Raw genomic sequence first — 19,215 nt, 5'->3', positions numbered from 1 at the left:
GCCCTGCAATGCAGGGTTAGGGCTATAGTTTTGGGAGAAGCTGTAGTAACATGTAGAAACCCTTGGAGGCTCGCGGCCAAAGCGAGCCACAGAAAGATCAAATGAAAAGCAGGCAACGTCGACATCACAAACAATGCAGAAGAGAAAAGAAAGGCTGGGATCCAGCACAGACGAAAGCGTCCATCACAAGCGGGTATTGCAGGTGCAAAAGACGAGTCAGGTCCAAAGTGTTGCCTGAGAGATGAAAGGGTGAGCAGGGTGGTCAGAAGGTGCACTTTGCGAAGGCAGGTTGGGACGCTTTAAAGTCCGAGGTCTCTGATAACAGACAAGCTCACATGTCCTGTGCTGTTGAAGCAATGAATGTGTAAAAGTCACAAAATAATCAAAATGACTTAGCGGCCACTGAGTGTGATGGCCTGCTAAGCAGAAAAGACATGAAGGTTAGCGTGACAGCTGAACAGTTAGACCAATGATTAGGGACAGGGCCTGCGACTCAGAGGGCGCAATTCTGCTTCTCACCAAGGGGTCCTGTGGTCTCAAAAGGTCGAAGGAAGGGCCAGTGTCACGAGAGTGACCACTGGTGGACATTGTCAGCATGACCAGTGTAGAACCCCCTTTTGTAAAGATGTCATCCGGCTGCGGTTTTGGTAGAGGCGGGGGATCAAGGAGGCTCAGGGCATTGCATTGGGCAGTCTCCCTAGAGCGTGTTGACATTCACAGGAGTCTACGCACCTGTGACCAAATCTCACGCCTGGTATAGTCAATCAATGGCATGAAATCAATGGCATGAAAATGGATAGATGGATGGATGGCTGTAATAAATGATTTTACTTTTTTGCCCTGGTTGGTTCGCAAGAAATTTGCCAGATTATTGTACTCAAAGTTAGTGTATCTTAACTGTTGTTGTCGAAATTCAGTTATTTTTGATAAGATCACGTCTAATTGATGTTTTGCCTTTTGAAGTTGGTTTCTAAGTGTATCTCCATCCATCGATCCATTTTCTGAGCCGCTTCTCCTCACTAGGGTCGCGGGCATGCTGGAGCCTATCCCAGCTGTCATCGGGCAGGAGGCGGGGTACACCCTGAACTGGTTGCCAGCCAATCGCAGGGCACATACAAACAAACAACCATTCGCACTCACATTCACACCTACGGGCAATTTAGAGTCTCCAAATAATGCATGTTTTTGGGATGTGGGAGGAAACCGGAGTGCCCGAAGAAAACCCACGCAGGCACGGGGAGAACATGCAAACTCCACACAGGCGGGACCGGGGATTGAACCCGGGTCCTCAGAACTGTGAGGCTGACGCTCTAACCAGTCGGCCACCGTGCCGCCCTAAGCGTATCTGTTGGATCAATTGCATATTCTTCTGTGAGATGTTGATTTTTTTTCTTCAATTTCATTTTATAATTTTAGTTCTTGTTTTTTTTTTCTTGTACAAAGAGTATGATATGATTCGACCTCTCATTACAGATTTCCCAGTTTCCCTTCGCAGAGATAGGGATATGGTTGGAGAGTCATTGAATTTAAAAAAAAATCATCCCATTCTTTCGTCACAAATGAATCAAAGTCCGGGTCTTTCAATAGAGATGTGTTATAGCACCATGTTGGTAGAGGCCCCAGAGTTGACGAAATTGGTGGGTGGTCACTGATGATGATTGGATGTATTTTGAAGGTAATTCTTTGAGCTGCCGAATTGTTTGAGAGAACAAAATCTATTCTTGAGAATGAGCGGTGAGCCGAGAAAAATGTGTATTCTCTTTTTGTACGTTTTTTTTGCCTCCATATGTCAAGTCCAAAGTCATCCATATACTGCTCTAATATATTGATGGATTGTGGTTGATTGCCATTTTTGAGATTTGAGCGATTTAGCGTAATGTTAAAGTCGCCTCCCATGATAATTGTAGTATTGGCTGACAAGTTTAGCAAGTGTGAAAATAGCCTGTGAAAAAAGGCTGGGTTATCTTTATTAGGTGCGAATACATTGACAATTGTGTATAGTTTGTTAAATATTGTAGCCTGTATAATTATGTATAGATAGCCTGAGTGAAATTAGAGTCAATAAGGTATTTTTCTTCTGATTGAATAAGGTGCGTTTCTTGTAATAGGAGGAGGTCTGTTTTAAATTTTGTGATATAATCCATAATCTTAATTCTCTTTGCCTGTGATCAAATGCCATTGACATTCCATGACACAAAAGTTAATTGTGACATATAATTAATTGGGTGCTATGTATTCTTTGTTGTTGTGTTTTTTTGACAGTTTTCAGGAAATGTTATGGTATTGTGTTGATAAGTGTTATTTAAAGAGGGTCATAAGGATGATATATTTCAGTACAGCAAAGCCAGAGTCCATAGATGGGTAGCAAACAAATATAGAACATAGAAAACAAACAGTGATAAGGGGATAATGTGTGTGGTAGTTTGTAGTACACAAGGAGAGTTTTGTGAGAACAGAGTCACTGATGGTGTAGTGGTACACTCGCCTGACTTTGGTGCAGGCAGCGTGGGTTCAGTTCCCACTCAGTGACGGTGTGAATGGGAGTGTGAATGGTTGTCCGTGTCTATATGTGCCCTGCGACTGACTGGCGACCAGTTCAGGGTGGAGTCTGCCTTTCGCCTGAAGTCAGCTGGGATAGGCTCCAGCGTCCCGCGACCCTAACCAGGATAAGCGGTGTTGAAAATGGACGGATGGACAATTAAGAACAATAACGGATCAGAAGAAGTACTTATCGAGAAGAGCCAGGGCGTGACGATGGCATCACGAAACAGTTGACTGTCGACGTACAGCTTGTCGACAACCAGCCACGCTGGTTTGCCTTACTCATGGTGGCTCATCATCAACGGGTACAAGATTTTACGCCTTTCGGTGATTTCCTTGGGAAACTGGTCGTTCATTCCAAACGATGTCCCTTTGAGCTCACAAACTTTTAATTTCACGAAGATTTTGTTTGGAACTGTTGCAATGATGGAACGTGGTCGGTTTCCTGGACGCAGACCTCCTAATCGATAAACACGTTGAAAGATAATCTTGTCGACTGTATCTTGCTGTATCTTGAGCGTGGACTTCATGAATTTCGGTGCATTTTCTGGAATGCCCGAGAAAATGACATTATCGCGCATGCTTTGTGATTGAATGTCCAGCGTGGTTTCCTTTATGATTTTACATTCCAGTCTAAGAGTTTGTAATTCCGTTTACGTTGACATCATGTTTGATCAGATCAGCGCATTATCTAATCTTAGTTCCTGACCTGCTTGCAGAGTGAACTCCAAGCTGTTTTTGAGTTCGATGATTTGTTGGCGAAGCAAGTCGAGTGTAATTCACAATTTATTGTTGATTAAGAGGAGGACACTCCCCGGTGTCTCTGTCAAGTCAAGTAAATCGTGTGTCGAAGTCGACAAATTTGCCTTTTTTCCCTCTTCAGTGGATGCTCAGCGCTGGAGCTGGGATCCTCCATGACAGATGAGTTGGCGTTGATGTAGGTGTGAGAATCTCAAATGGCTCTCAGCGGGTTACCACTGTTAGCGAAGCTGGTGAAGGAGAAGAGAAATAATGAAGTGAAAAACGTGCATTGAAAAAGTAAAAAGGATGTGAAAAGAGAAAATTTGTCATGCAGTAGCTGCTTTTTCCAGGTCTATGCAAGAGGCGCCGCCATGTTTTTGTCTTCAGAAATCACGCAATCTCTCGCATTGTTACTCCATGCTCTCGATGATGTGTTGGTATGACAAATAAATTCCTTGAATCCTTGAACAAGGCCATATACTGTTAGGTACTTCAGTGAGAACGGACTCATAGAGGTAACAAAATTGAGTGCTTACACTCAACTTTACCAAAGACAATAGCTACACATTAGCTTAACTGCACTTAGGCTCTGACAGTATGTGCTGTCTCAGTGATCCTACTTCCCTTGTGAAAATATCTTTGTGCAATTGGATTGTAAGCAAGAGTGTGGCCATTAATTTTGTGTTTGTTCTCACATCACAGCCCAGCAAAATCCACCCAAAATTCATGAAGGCTGGTGGGCATACAAGGAGGTGGTACAGGGAAGCTTTGTACCAGGTAAGAGTTAAAAAAGTAAGAAGTATACATTCGTTCAATTTGTACTACTCACTCCTGGGCCACGGGTGAGCTGGCGCTATGTAAGTGTAGTCCATTTACCATTTGTGCAGAAGCTCGAGAATCTCTTCTTGAGTCCTCTGATTCTTTTATTACAACCCCAATTCCAATGAAGTTGGGACGTTGTGTTAAACATAAATAAAAACAGTATACAATGATTTGCAAATCATGTTCAACCTATATTTAATTTAATACACTACAAAGACCAGATATTTAATGTTCAAACTGATCAACTTTATTGTTTTTAGCAAATAATCATTAACTTGGACTTTTATGGCTGCAACATGTTCCAAAAAAGCTGGGACAGTGTCATGTTTACCACTGTGTTACATCACCTTTTCTTTTAACAACATTCAAGAAACGTTTGGGAACTGAGGACACTAATTGTTGAAGCTTTGTAGGTGGAATTCTTTCCCATTCTTGCTTGATGTACAGCTTCAGCTGTTCAACATTCCGGGGTCTCCGTTGTCGTATTTTACGCTTCATAATGCACCACACATTTTCAATGGGAGACAGGTCTGGACTGCAGGCAGGCCAGTCTAGTAGCCGCACTCTTTTACTACGAAGCCATGCTGTTGTAACATGTGCAGAATGTGGTTTGGCATTGTCTTGCTGAAATAAGCAGGGGCCTCCATGAAAAAGACGTTGCTTGGATGGCAGCATATGTTTCTCCAAAACCTGTGTGTAGCGTTCAGCATTAATGGTGCCTTCACAGATGTGTAATTTACCCATGCCATTGGCACTAACACAGCCCCATACCATCACAGTTGCTGGCTTTTGAACTTTGCGCCCATAACAGTCCGGATAGTTCTTTTCCACTTTGGCCCGGAGGACACGACGTCCCATAATTTCCAAAAACAATTTGAAATGTGGACTTGTCGGACCACAGAATACTTTTCCGCTTTGCATCATTCCATCTTAGATGAGGTCGGGCCCAGAGAAGCCGGCGGCGTTTCTGGGTGTCGTTGATAAATGGCTTTTACTTTGCATAGTAGAGTTTCAAATTGCACTTACGGATGTAGTGCCAGACTGTATTTACTGACATTGTTTTTCTGAACTGTTCCTGAGCCCATGTGGTGATATCATTTACACATTGATTTCGGTTTTTGATGCATTGCCGCCTGAGGGATCGACGGTCACAGGCATTCAATGTTGATTTTCGGCCTTGCCCCTTACATGCAGTAATTACTCCAGATTCTCTAAACCTTTTGATGATATTATGGACCGTAGATGATGAAATCCCTAAATTCCTTGCAATTGTACGTTGAGGAACATTGTCGTTAAACTGTTCGACTATTTTCTCATGCACTTGTTCACAAAGAGGTGAACCTCGCCCCATCTTTGCTTGTGAATGAGTGAGCAATTCAGGGAATCTTCTTTTATACCCAATCATGGCACCTACCTTTTCCCAATTAGCCTGTTCACCCGTGGGATGTTCCAAACAGCTGTTTGATGAGCATTCCTCAACTCAGTCTTTTTTGTCACCTGTCCCAGCTTTTTTGGAACGTGTTGCAGCCGTAAAATTCTAAGTTAATGATTATTTGCTAAAAACAATAAAGTTTACCAGTTTGAAAATTAAACATATTGTCTTTGTAGTGTATTAAATTAAATATAGGTTGAACATGATTTGCAAATCATTGCATTTTGTTTTTATTTATGTTTAACACTACATCCCAACTTCATTGGAATTGGGGTTGTACATAAAAATGTTATGATATATTGACTTATTCAAGGTTCTAATTACTTCACTTTTAAATCCTTTTTTTGATAGGGTTAGGGTATGGCCTACTTAGTCGTATGGTCATAACACAATACTGCTTTTATTGTCCCAAAAGAGCATTACACGTTTTTTTATTATTCTTGAGAATGAGCGGTGAACTGAGAAAAATGTGTATTCTCTTTTGTACGTTTTTTTTTTTTTTTAGCTTGATGCCCATTGATTTTTTTAGCGTGACGCCCATTGATGCTGAAAGCTGCTGGAAAGTTTGGAAGGGCTGAAATCAAAACAAAATTAATGTATGACTTACTTATAACATTTTAAAGAGAATGCCCATTTTTGTCATGACAGCTTTTCTATGTTTCAGAAACAGAATCATCTTTATTTGCAAAGTATGTCAAAAACACACAAGCAATTTGTCTCCGGGAGTTGGAGCCGCTCTAGTACAAGAACAGACAGACATAAAAACACAAAAGGTTACCAGTAATGTGGTAAAGCCGATGCATTATTATTATTTTTTTCAACCATTGTGCAAATGATGCAGAGTCCTCTAGCATTTTAGAGCAGTTTGAAATGACTAATAGAACTATAGTCTGGTACAATGACCATTGTGCAAATGGCGCAGCTACTTCTCAAGCACATGAGTGGCCAGTATTGGTCAACAACAGATATACAAGTAGTGCAGAGTGGCGAGAATACTACAGTGAGTGCACAAATAATGTATGATTGGCCTGACAGATATGTGACAACAATCTCAAGACAAAATTGGCAGCATGTTACATTGGAATTGTAAGTTAACTGTTTAAGAAGTTAATGGCAAGAGGGAAGAAGCTGTTGGAATGTCTGCTAGTTTTAGTTTGCATTGTTCGATAGGGCCGACCTGAGGCAAGGAGGAGGAAGAGGTGGTGACCAGGATGTGGAGAGTCCAAGAGGATTTTGCATGCTCTTATCTTAGTTCTGGCAGCGTGTCTTCAGTCCTCAGGGGTGGCTATTGGGGGCAACAATTTTTTCAGCAGCTTTGATTGTCCATTGCAGTCAGTGTTTGTCTTTTTTCGTGGCAGCACCAAACCAGACTGTGATGGATGAACACAGGGCTGATTCGATGACTGCCTCAGCAACTCCCGTGGCAGGCCGTGCTTCCTCAGAAGCCACAGGAAGTACATCATCTGCTGGGCCTTTTTGAGGATGGAATTAATGTTGGTCTCCCACTTCAGGTCCTGAGAGACTGTAGTTCCCAGGAACTTGAAGGTCTCGACGGTTGATACGAGGCAGTTGGACAGCGTGAGGGTCAGCTGTGGGGAAGGATGCCTCCTGAAGTCCACAATTATCCAGTTTTAAAGCATCTGCAAAACTAAATGAAGCTAGAGAAAAATGTGTAAAAATAGAACACAACAGTGCAATAGTCCAATTTTTGGAGGTACAAGACACAAAATAAACAAACTGCCCCCTCGGGGATAATGAAGACACCTTGGATTTTAAACATGTTCATTCTTCTGATATGATGCCATTATTGCCATTATTATTCAAATGTGCATCACCTTTAACAACAATGCAGATGAACTAGTTTTGACATTTTACAAACCACCTGAATAATGATGACACAATTGACCTCTTGCTTTAGTCTGCTGTCCTCACCGCTAGCAGTGGCTAACTTCTAATGTGTGCTGGCACCTGTGAGTGACAAGCTGTGCTGACTGTCCTCACATTTTTGAATAAAGAGTATTGTCTGTTTTTGGGGACGCTGACATACCTTGCACATCGTCTAATTAATAGTATTGATCCATGTCGCTTTGGAGACACCACCACACAGGCGAGGTTAGGCGGAGCGGCTGGCCTCCTCCGCCGTCGGGGCAACGAACGACTGCAGCTCAACGCACACTGCTGTCAAACTCCTGAAGTTTGCAGACGACACCACAGTCATCGGCCTCATCAAAGACTGTGACGAGTCTGCGTATTGACAGGAAGTGGAGTGGCTGGAGCTGTGGTGCGCCCGACACAACCTGAAGCTCAACCCGTTCAAGACTGTAGAGATAATCGTGGACTTCAGGAGGCATGCTTCACCACAGCTGCCCCTCACGCTGTCCAACTGCCCCGTGTCAACCGTCGAAACCTTCAAGTTCTTGGGAATTACAGTCTCTCAGGACCTGAAGTGGGAGACCAACATTAAATCCATCCTCAAAAAGGCCCAGCAGATGATGTACTTCCTGTGGCAACAGTGCAATAGCTGGAAGTTCTTTTTTTTGGAAGTACAAGACACAAAATAAACAAACTGCCCACTCAGGGATAATGAAGACACCTTGGATTTTAAACATGTTCATTCTTCTGATATGATGCCTGTTAACATTATTGCTCCTTTCAAATGTGCCTTTCATCACCTTTAACAACAATACAGATGAACTAGTTTTGACATTTTACAAACCACCTGAATAATGATGACACAATTGACTTCTTGCTTTAGTCTGCTGGCCTCACCGCTAGCAGTGGCTAACTTCTAATATGCTTTGTGTGCTGGCACTTGTGAGTGACAGGCTGTGCTGACTGTCCTCACATTTTTGAATAAAGAGTGTTGTCTGTTTTTGGGGACGTCGACATACCTTGCACATCGTCTAGTTAATAGTATTGATCCATGCTTTGGAGACACCACCACACAGCCGAGGTTAGGCGGATCGGCTGGCCTCCTCCGCCGTCGGGGCAAGGATGGTCGAGGATGCAGTGGTTCCGTAGGAGGACGGCTGAGTTGCGTATCGATCTTGCTATGGGGTGGGCCAGCCAAGGAGGCGCCGTTTCTGTTTACTCCCACAACTTGCAAACTGAAGTGGAGCAGGAACAGGACGACACTGATTGGCTTTTGTCATGCACATTCCCATGTTCGAGCGAGGAAATACGCACACAGCTGATCACTAAGATCAACTGGAACTTATCGCGATCTCTAATCATGTTCATATAATCACCTAGTCTTACCAATGTGCATCTGACTCAGTGGTGAGTTGAAAAACACCATGGACTTGATGATGTCCATTGTAAATTTCATCAGATCATCTTCCAGTCTTCAACACTGACTGTTTCGCAAATTACTTGCTGATGTGTCTGCTGAGCACGGTGAAACTTTTACATAATGAGGTGGCTTAGCAAGGGGAATATGGTAAAAAAAATACAATAAAAAATTCATAATGTTGTAGCGGACATGCCACGCAAAACTGGTGAAACCGAAAGCGCTGGCTGCTCCGCCGCAAACCAAAAACATAACGACGGAAATAACAGGTATCCGCAGCGCCCCCACCGGTGACGCGTGTAGCCTTATTACCGTCGGGACGTCCACCAAAACCAGCTACGCAGGAGTCACGTGGTCTTGCAAGGCTATCCACCATGCCGCCTTCGACACCACTTACATGCTCCAGCATTTAGAAAAATTTGCCGTCACTCAGGCTTATCTCAACGGAATCCACAGATGTTCAAAGCGTTTTGTAGGGGGCCTACTCATGCCTGCCGCCTCCCTTGGCACATTGTTTTGCAAAGGAACCTCCTTGGTTAACATCATCAGCTTAGACACGGTTAAGAAACTAATTGGTGAACTCCAAACTGAAATTCCTAACATCCAACGCAACATGGAGAGACAAACCGCTAACCTCCAATCTTAGGCGAGACACTCAAGGGCACTATCCTTGTCCTCAAGACTTACAGTGTCATCCTGAAACAAACTAGACAGAGCATAAGTAAACTACTGTCGGTGGGCCAAACGGATTATGCTCACACACAGATTGTTACCACATTGATGAATGACATGCTACGTGAAATCTCTTCATCCATAGACCACTTAGCAATTGGTAGAATCCCTCCGTATTTGGTTCCCCTGAGCTTAATCGAAAGCATCCTGTCTAAAGCTCTGGCAAGCCCCATTAGCCCTGTCCAAGCTCACTTGGCTTTTTCTCTCGGGAGTTCCACTGTCCTGTATGTCAACACTGAGTTCCGAGAAGTAGCCTTCCTTGTTACTCTTCCAATGATCGACTCCCCCAACATCTATCACCTAAAAGACGTAATTAATGTTGGCACCTGACAAAGCGACACATACGTCCGAATCAATACTCCCGCGGTAACAGTTACGATAGTAACCCTGATTTGTATCTGGCACCAAATTTGCACATGTGCATCCTCACCAAAGACATCCATTACCTGTGTCCCATCCGAGATGTATTCATCTCGGATGGGACATCGGATGTGTTCATCCGAGATGTAACGGATGGGATTTGTGGCCTGAAGCCCATGAAGGATGGGTTGCGGTGGAGAGCAGAAGCTACACCTCGCTACCAGGTTACTACTACTCACGTGGAAATTGTTGGGTCCAAGTGGCTAGTCAACACACCAGCCCTAAGCGCAACGCTGAGTTATGACCACCACCACACCACAACGAGACTCGCCCTGCCAAATCAAACTATGTGGCTCAACGTCCCCAAAAATGCCATTTTGCATATTGAGGACGTCGCCCTCTACCACCTGCCAACCGAAAATTATGAGAGCCAAATCAAGATTTGTAACTTTTTCGGACAGTACAAATTGGAAGTTGATCCTGGGACGCTTACACAGATTCAGCTTGAAGGAACTCAGGCGGTTGACATCACCCACATTGACAACACCTTATGCGCTATTAGCACTGAGGACAGAACACCCGAGCTCCTGCTCATGCATTCCTGGTCCGCAGCAGATAACATCTTAATTGCCCTGGTCAGTCTCGGTTACTGCATGACCTTCGGCATCCATCCATTTTCTTCTCCTCACTAGGGTTGCGGGCGTGCTGGAGCCTATCCCCAGCTATCATCAGGCAGGAGGCGGGGTACACCCTGAACTGGTTGCCAGCCAATCGCAGGGCAAACAAACAACCATTCGTACTCACATTCACACCTACGGGCAATTTAGAGATGTCAATCAACCTACCATGCATGTTTTTGGGATGTGGGAGGAAACCGGAGTGCCCGGAGAAAACCCACGCAGGCACGGGGAGAACATGCAAACTCCACACAGGCGGGCCCGGGAATTGAACCCCAGTCCTCAGACCTGTGAGGCTGACGCTCTGACCAGTCGGCCACCGTGCCGCACCTTCGGCATCACCTACCCAAAATTTTCCGTAGGAAAAGAACGATTGAACCCGAACCTAACCCCATACAGACAGGGGAGGAGGTCCTCCTTGACCTAAATTGCCATCCGGACCGCACTACCCCCTTTTGAATCTAGACTCGGATTCAGCTCTCCCCAAGATTAGAACCTCTACTTGGCACCTCCCCTCTCCTTGATTGATTTGTCGGGTTCTACTCCTAACCGCTGTGCCCCCTACGTGCCAAGTTGGTGCTAGCTACCTTTTCTTTCTCTTTCTTTCTCCCCCGTAGAACCACTTTAAGTTCTCCTCTTGTTTTTTTTGCTTTGTTTTTTTTGTGTGATTTTTACTGAGAACTCTACACCGAGGTAATGCTCGCCCTTAGTTTTAGCTACGCCCAATGCCCCGTATTTCTACTCTCACTCCTATCCCAATAGCCACACCTACACACATCCATCTACACACATCAATCCTGACCCATATACACATATAGGCTGATCTTATTTTGGAAGTTGCCATGAACAACTGTTGTAGCCATAAGGGGGGTGATATGCACTAAGGTTGTACTTTGGTAACTGCCTTCTTGTGTGTGTGTGTTCCTGCCAATCTGCACCATCTTTCAACAAGACGTCGCCTACATCCGCCATCGAGCTGGATCCAGCCGCCGAAGGGGGGATAGGTAGCGGACATGCCACGCAAAAGATGCCACCCGGCACCCCAGCCTCGCACTACCGCCACTCCCCACCGAGGTAGACTGTAACTCCAGAGTCACACGCAGACTCTAAACGGATTAACACAATAAACTATCTTCAACAAGACACAGACATTTTCTTTTACCATGCAGACGCTAAGTGTATCACGTCTGCCTGAGACATCAAAGGGGAGACCCATGGATGCTGGGTTCGCCCCCGAAAGCTAAGTTAATTAACTCCCCGCCAGTCGAAGGATTGGACCTGCAGCGACGCCTCCACCCTGCTGAGACATGCTACTTGGGAGTTGGAACAGGCAATAGCGACACCCACGGGCGACGGAACGACACTAGAGACTGGGGTTCATAAGACAGTCTGTGACTCGACTGGGAGTCAATATTTTAAGAACTTTACATGAACGCCACTAGTGACGGTATTGCTGCAAACTTGAATGTCTAACGTCAAATCTGTTGTTAACTGAACCAGATGTAATGTATCACCCCATGCCACAAATGTCACATGAAAATAGTAATGTTCTCCACACCACATAACATTTGAAATATTCATTACAGGTATGAAAGAGAATGAGTGTGGAACAATGCAGGGTGGGAAAATGGTCTCGTTATCTTAAATCCAATAATTAATTTTTTATTCCACTGGTTTTAAACCGGCGGCACGGTGGCCGACTGGTTAGAGCGTCAGCCTCACAGTTCTGACGACCCGGTTTCAACCCCCGGCCTCGCCTGGGTGGAGTTTGCATGTTCTCCCCGTGCCTGCGTTGGTTTTTTCCGGGCACTCCGGTTTCCTCCCACATCCCAAAAACATGCATTAATTGGAGACTCTAAATTGCCCGTAGGTGTGACTGTGAGTGCGAATGGTTGTTTGTTTCTATGTGCCCTGCGATTGGCTGGCAACCAGTTCAGGGTGTACCCCGCCTCCTGCCCGATGATAGCTGGGATAGGCTCCAGCACGCCCACGACCCTAGTGAGGAGAAGTGGCTTAGAAAATGGATGGATGGTTTTAAACCACAAAATAATCCTAGAATGGAAAAATAACAAAAAAAGGCAGTCCAGCCCCTCTGTGTTCGCAAAGGTGGTAGAAAAGGAGGGGGTAAACCCCTCCTGTTTGACCCGCCCTGGCCATAAAAGGAACCGGAGCTAGGAGAAGTTGGGAATTTTTTTTTTAGTCACTCCGACCAACTCGCCGGCGACTGCGCCAGGCAGGACGCCCACCTCACTCGAGGTGGAAGGACACATCGGACGATCCCTGGCTGCCGCTTCCTGCAAGCGCTTCGAGCCACCCTGCTTGGGGGCCCGAACTCAGTCTGAGAGAACGGAAGTGGACGCAGCGCGCCCGCTCCAAACATCACCCGAGACGTCCTGCCTGAGAACTCGTTGGCCTACTGCTGCTCCTGTTTTTCCATTCCTCCCTCCTGTCGAGTCCACCTGTTACCGGTGCGGACCGGGCCGCCCGAACATTCGGGAACCTGACTCGCCTACTTCAAACGTGTTCCAGACACGCAAGTCCAACATTGCGGTCTACTAGAAGTACGGATTAGTGCATATTTGGGTTTATATTAACGAGACCAGGAGTCCTCAACTATATGCATTCACTACACGCCCATTCTGCTCATCTCACGTCACAAATCTCTTCCTTTGCCAATATTCGTAGATATCTTGTTTGTTTTGTGTAACAGCACTGTTGGCTGCCATTGTCAACCCGAGTGCCGAATGATCCAGTATGGAAGTCAAGGTCATTCATTCATTCATCATTGATTTTCTGTACCGCTTATCCTCACTAGGGTCGTGTGCGTGCTGGAGCCTATCCCAGCTATCTTTGAACAAGAGGTAGGGCCCTGCGATTGGCTGGTCGCCAGCCAATCGCAGGGCACATATTTACAAACAACCATTTGCACTCACATTCACACCTACGGGTAATTTAGAGTCTTCAAGTTAACCTACCATGCATGTTTTTTGGGATGTGGGAGGAAACTGGAGTACCTGGAAAAAAGCATGCAAGCACAGGGAGAACATGCAAACTCCACAAAGGCGCTGCCAGATTTGAACCCGGGTCCTCAGAACTGTGAGGCAGATCTGCTAACCAGTCGGCCAACGTGCCAGAAGTCAAGTGTCAATGATTTGCATATTTGTTTTGGACAGTGTTTTATGTTTGAAAGACCTTCCTGACACAAGCCTCACCATTTACCCAGGCTTAAGACCAGTGCAAGAAATTCAATGGGTTGTGATTGTCAGGTGTGGGAAGTAGCTGAACCCAAGAGCAGGCTGATGTAAAATGATGAACAGTTTATTGAGCAAAGGTTATGGAAGTGGTCCTGGATAACATAATGGACACACTTGGACAAACAATCGATGATTGTGAGAATAACAGTGTTACCTTCAGAGGGGGGCAGGCCGGTAACGAAGACCACAGCGATGTGAGACCAAGGGTGGCTGGGAATTGGCAGGGGGTGCAGCAAGCCAGCTAGAGGTCGGTGAGAAGACTTCCCTCGGGCGCAGACGGAGCAGGCTTGAACGAACTCTTGGGTGTCTTTGATGAGGCTGGGCCACCAGAAGTGCTGTTGAATGGACTGGGTAGTACGGGTGATGCCAGGGTGACAAGATAATTTAGAGTTGTGGGCCCACTGCAAGACTTCCGAACGTGCTGAATCCGGGACAAACAGGTGGTCAGGAGGCCCGGTCTTGGGATCAGGTTGGGTCTTTTGGGCCTCCTTGACCACCTGCTCGATCTCCCACGAGGCCGCTCCAACGAAACAGGAGGTTGGAAGGATGGATTCGGGTTCTGCTGTGCTCGAAGGAGGTGAGTGAATACAGGAGAGGGCATCTGCCTTGGTGTTACGGGAACCGGGACGGAAGGAGAGACTGAAATTGAATCTGCTGAGGAATAGTGCCCAGCGTGCTTGTCGGGGGTTGAGACGTTTTGCGGTACGGAGGTAAGCGAGGTTTTTGTGGTCAGTCTAAATAAGAAATTGTTGTTTAGATCCCTCCAGACAGTGCCTCCATTCTTCCAGGGCCAATATAATGGCCAGCAGCTCTTGGTTTCCAGTCGAGGGCTCTCGCTGAGAGAGGACTGCTCCAGCTCCAGCATCCGAGGCGTCAATCTCCACCATGAACTGGAGGGAAGGGTCAGGGTGGCGCAGAATGGAAGCAGTGGTGAACAGGGGTTTGACTTTATTGAATGCTTGTGAGGCTGCTGGTGTCCACTGAAAGGGGGAGCTAGTGGATGTGAGACTGGTGAGGGGAATAGCGACCTTGCTGTAATTAATTGTAAATAATTGCAATTGTAATTGCTGTAATTACGGATGAATCGGCGGTAGAAATTGGAGAATCCAAGGAAACGTTGCAGTTCTTTGCGGGTCGCGGGGATGGGGCAGTCGATGATGGCTTGGATTTTGGTGGGGTCCGGTTGTAGTTGTCCTTTTGCAATGATGCAGCCGAGGAAATGTACTGAGGATAGGTGGAATTCACAATTTTCCGGTGTGACGTACACTACAAAGACAAGATATTTAATGTTCAAACTGATAAACTTTATTGTTTTTAGCAAATAATCATTACTTTAGAATTTTATGGCTGCAACACGTTCCAAAAAAGCTGTGACAGGGTCATGTTTACCACTGCTGTTACATCACCTTTTCTTTTGACAACATTGAATAAACGTTTAGGAACTGAAGACATTAATTGTTGAAGCTTTGTAGGTGAAATTCTTTCCCATTCTTGCTTGATGTACAGCTGTTCAGCAGTCTGGGGTCTCCGTTGTCGTATTTTACGCTTCATAATGCGCCACACATTTTCAATGGGAAACAGGTCTGGACTGCAGGCAGGCCAGTCTAGTAGCCGCACTCTTTTACTACGAAGCCACGCTGTTGACGTGCAGAATGTGGTTTGGAATTGTCTTGCTGAAATAAGCAGGGGCGTCCATGAAAAAGACGTTGCTTGGATGGCAGCATATGTTTCTCCAAAACCTGTATGTAGCTTTCAACATTTATGGTGCCTTCACAGATGTGTAATTTACCCATGCCATTGGCACTAACACAGCCCCATACCATCACAGATGCTGGCTTTTGAACTTTGCGTCCATAACAGTCCGGATGGTTCTTTTCTTCTTTGGTCCGGAGGACACGACATCCCACAATTTCCCCCAAAAATTTGAAATGTGGACTCGTCATACCACAGAACACTTTTCCACTTTGCATCAGTCCATCTTAGATGAGCTCGGGCCCAGAGAAGCCGGCGGCGTTTCTGGGTGTTGTTGATAAATGGGTTTGCATAGTAGAGCTTCAAGTTGCACTTACGGATGTAGCGCCGAACTGTATTTACTGACATTGGTTTTCTGAACTGTTTCTGAGCCCATGTGGGAAATTCTTTACACATTGATGTCGGTTTTTGATGCAGTTGCCGCCTGAGCGATCGAAAGTCACGGGCATTCAATGTTGGTTTTCGGCCTTTCCGCTTACATGCAGTAATTACTCCAGATTTTCTGAACCTTTTGATGATATTATGGACCGTGAATGATAAAATCCCTAAATTCCTTGCAATTGTACTTTGAGGAACATTGTCCTTAAACTGTTCGACTATTTTCTCATGCACTTGTTCACAAAGAGGTGAACCTCACCCCATCTTTGCTTGTGAATGAATGCAATTCAGGGAAGCTCCTTTTATACCCAATCATGGCACCCACCTGTTCCCTATTTGCCTGTTCGCCTGTGTGATGTTCCAAACAGGTGTTTGATGAGCATTCCTCAACTTTCTCAGTCTTTTTTGCCACCTATCCCAGCATTTTTGGAATGTGTTGCAGCCATAACATTCCAAGTTAATGATTATTTGCTAAAAACAATAAAATATATCAGTTTGAACATTAAATATATTGTTTTGTAGTGTATTTAATTAAATATAAGTTGATCATGATTTGCAAATCATTGTATTCTGTTTTTATTTATGTTTAACACAACGTCCCAACTTCATTGGAATTGGGGTTGTAAATGGGTAGAAAGCTTTTCTTGATTGACTTGAATTTTGGGGGTGCGTGTTATACTGAAGAGCATATTATACACATGAAATTACAGTAAATGTCTTCATAACAGTAAAAACATCTCGTCCGTTAGCAAAGCTACATTGAGTAAAAACAAACAAGCAAAGACACTGTAAAATGTAATTTTGTGACTTTATCAATTTCCTGTTCAGGTTGCGCGCCGCTGTAACACGGTTACAGACAGTTATGTTAAGTGTACTGTATACCTAAACACTTATTCTGGTGTTTTGCCATGCTTTAGCTTCGTGATTAGCTTGTTATCTCTTTTTGCTCAATGTGTGGTATGCTTTGCTACTCCTCGCCCACCTTTAGTGATAATGGTACGTGTGTCAGAAGTAGAGGAAACTCCGTCTGCAACGGACAATCAAAACTGCTGAAAAGATTGTTGCTATCCCCCTACCCACCCTTGAGGACTTGCACACTGCCAGAACTAAGACAAGAGCGTGCAAAATCCTCTCGGACCCTCCACATCCCGGTCAGCAGCACTTCCAGCTCCTTCCCTAAAGTAGGCGCTACTGATCAATGCAAACTTGAACGAGCAGACATTACAACAGCTTCTTCCCTCTTGCAATCAACATCTTAAACACCTAACCTACAATTCCACTGCAACATGCTGCCAATTTTTGTCTGGAGTTTGTTGTCACATTTCTGTCGGGCCAATTATAGATACTCGTGCACTCACTGTAGTAGTATCGCACGCTGCACTCTTTGCATATCTGTTGTTGAAAAATACTGGTCACTCACGCCAGAGTAGCATCTTGCCCACTTGCACACTGACTGAGGAGTATCTGCAACATTTGCCCAATCAACATTGTCCCAGATTATCGCGCTACTAGTCACTTTAAACTACATACATTCCTTGAAGTCTCGGCGCCCTTTGCACAATGGTCATTGCACTGGACTATTGCTATATTAGTCATTCAAACTGCTCTCAGTGCTAGAGAACTGCATCTTTTTGCACAATTGTCACAACCCCCCCCCCCCGCCCCCCCCAAAAAAAAAGAAAACCGGCATTCAACTGGCATTACCAGATAACTAGAAACCCTTTATTGCTCAGTGACTTTGACTCAGTGACTCAGTGTCTTTATGTCTCAAAAGTGTTCTCTGTCAATTGACTGTCTGCTGTCGGACGAGAGCGGCTCGAACGACCGGAGACAAATTCCTTGTGTGTGTTTTGGACATACTTGACAAATAAAGATGATTCTGATTCTGATAAATCGTTGAGACCAAGCTTAGAGCTCAATTAGCATCTACAGTGTTTATTTCTAATCATAAAAAAGTCTCCAGGACCTATGCCTCAAAATGAACAGGAAACCCTTTACTACTTTTTTGTTAAACCAGTGATTTTTGTCCAATTCCACGGTTTGTAACTCCTCCAAGGGAATTCTGCAAAATGACCCCAAGTCAGAATCAGGGGCATTAGACGAATGGGCCATGATGCATTATACACAACCCATACCAAAAGATGTGGGTGAAGCATTTGATGATGATAAAATAATTAAATCCCCACGGACAGAACTTATTGCAGAACTGTATATTTGTACCAAGTCCTCCAGCGCACTCAAAAAATACATTTTAATCGCTTGTACATCTCAATAACTCATCTTTTGAATAATAACAACCTTTTTACACAATTGCTGTTTTGTGTTTGCAGTGCCATCTTTCTGGGGACTGGTAAACTCAGCTTGGAACTTGTGCTCAGTGGGGAAGAGGCAATCACCAGTCAACATTGAGACCAGCCACATGATCTTTGACCCTTATCTTACATCCATGAAACTGAACACTGGTGGACAAAAGGTATGGTTATATTTGCAACTGTTCACTGTTCTTTTTTTTATGTTAGTCAGCTCTTGTTCCCAAGCATCTGTCCCTCTTGTTGTCTTTTTGTCTCCTCCTCACCTTCATCTCTGTTCTCCTCCCACTCAATGAGCAAAGTGAAACACTGTAGCAGCCCTCGCAGTGGGGTTGCCCTGTTATGTCTCCTTAGAGGATGAACAAGAGCCAGCGAGAGCGAGCCCTGCAGTTGGTATGTTGTTTTGGAAGAAGCAAAGCTGGTTAAATGAACTGGAAGCGGCACAGCTTATTAAACACATAAACAACAGCGATTACGAGAGGAGATAACACTGACCGAGGGGTAACCAAGGGTGAGGAGCTCAGATCGAGATGAGTTGCTGTATTGAACAAAGCTAGCGGCGCTAGCAATGGCTCAGCTAACACAATTATTAGCAACTGCCACTGACTGAGCTCTCAAGAAAGAACTATGCGCAATGGAATCGATCCCCAACAATGCTGCCAAAAGCGCTAAAGGCAAAGGAGGAACCTGTTGAAGAGTTTGAAATACTATCTCAGGCTAATGAGTTACTGCTGCATCAGAAGATGTTAATGGTTGTCGAGTGGGGAGACAAAGTAGTAATCAAGGCATTTGATTGATGACATAAGTGAACTTGAAAGATATACAATGCAATTAATAGAATGTATAATTGATAGTAGAAATTATGATTAGATTGTTAATCAGATTCATGTTCAGGAAAGTATCACCAAGTAAAGTTTAACCAGTCATG

At 44.8% G+C, this 19,215-nt stretch overlaps 1 protein-coding gene across 9 annotated transcripts in view; it reads left to right on the top strand.

Annotated features, from left to right (window-relative positions):
- The window catches only part of ca10a (carbonic anhydrase Xa), a 194,547-nt gene that overhangs the window by 31,005 nt on the left and 144,327 nt on the right, over positions 1–19,215 (top strand). For 8 of the 9 annotated variants that reach the window (XM_061706012.1, XM_061706005.1, XM_061706009.1 and 5 more), the window contains 2 exons: positions 3,985–4,059; positions 18,309–18,451. In XM_061706012.1, coding sequence (XP_061561996.1) covers positions 3,985–4,059; positions 18,309–18,451 — 218 coding nt within the window. The remainder of the gene's footprint in view (positions 1–3,984; positions 4,060–18,308; positions 18,452–19,215) is intronic. The other variant, XM_061706011.1, reaches the window with a different exon arrangement.

This window comes from Phycodurus eques, chromosome 19 (genome assembly GCF_024500275.1).
Source record: "Phycodurus eques isolate BA_2022a chromosome 19, UOR_Pequ_1.1, whole genome shotgun sequence".
NCBI lineage: Eukaryota > Metazoa > Chordata > Actinopteri > Syngnathiformes > Syngnathidae > Phycodurus > Phycodurus eques.
The sequence above is the reverse complement of the archived record's forward strand: the minus strand, read 5'-3'. Positions and strand labels throughout refer to the sequence as shown.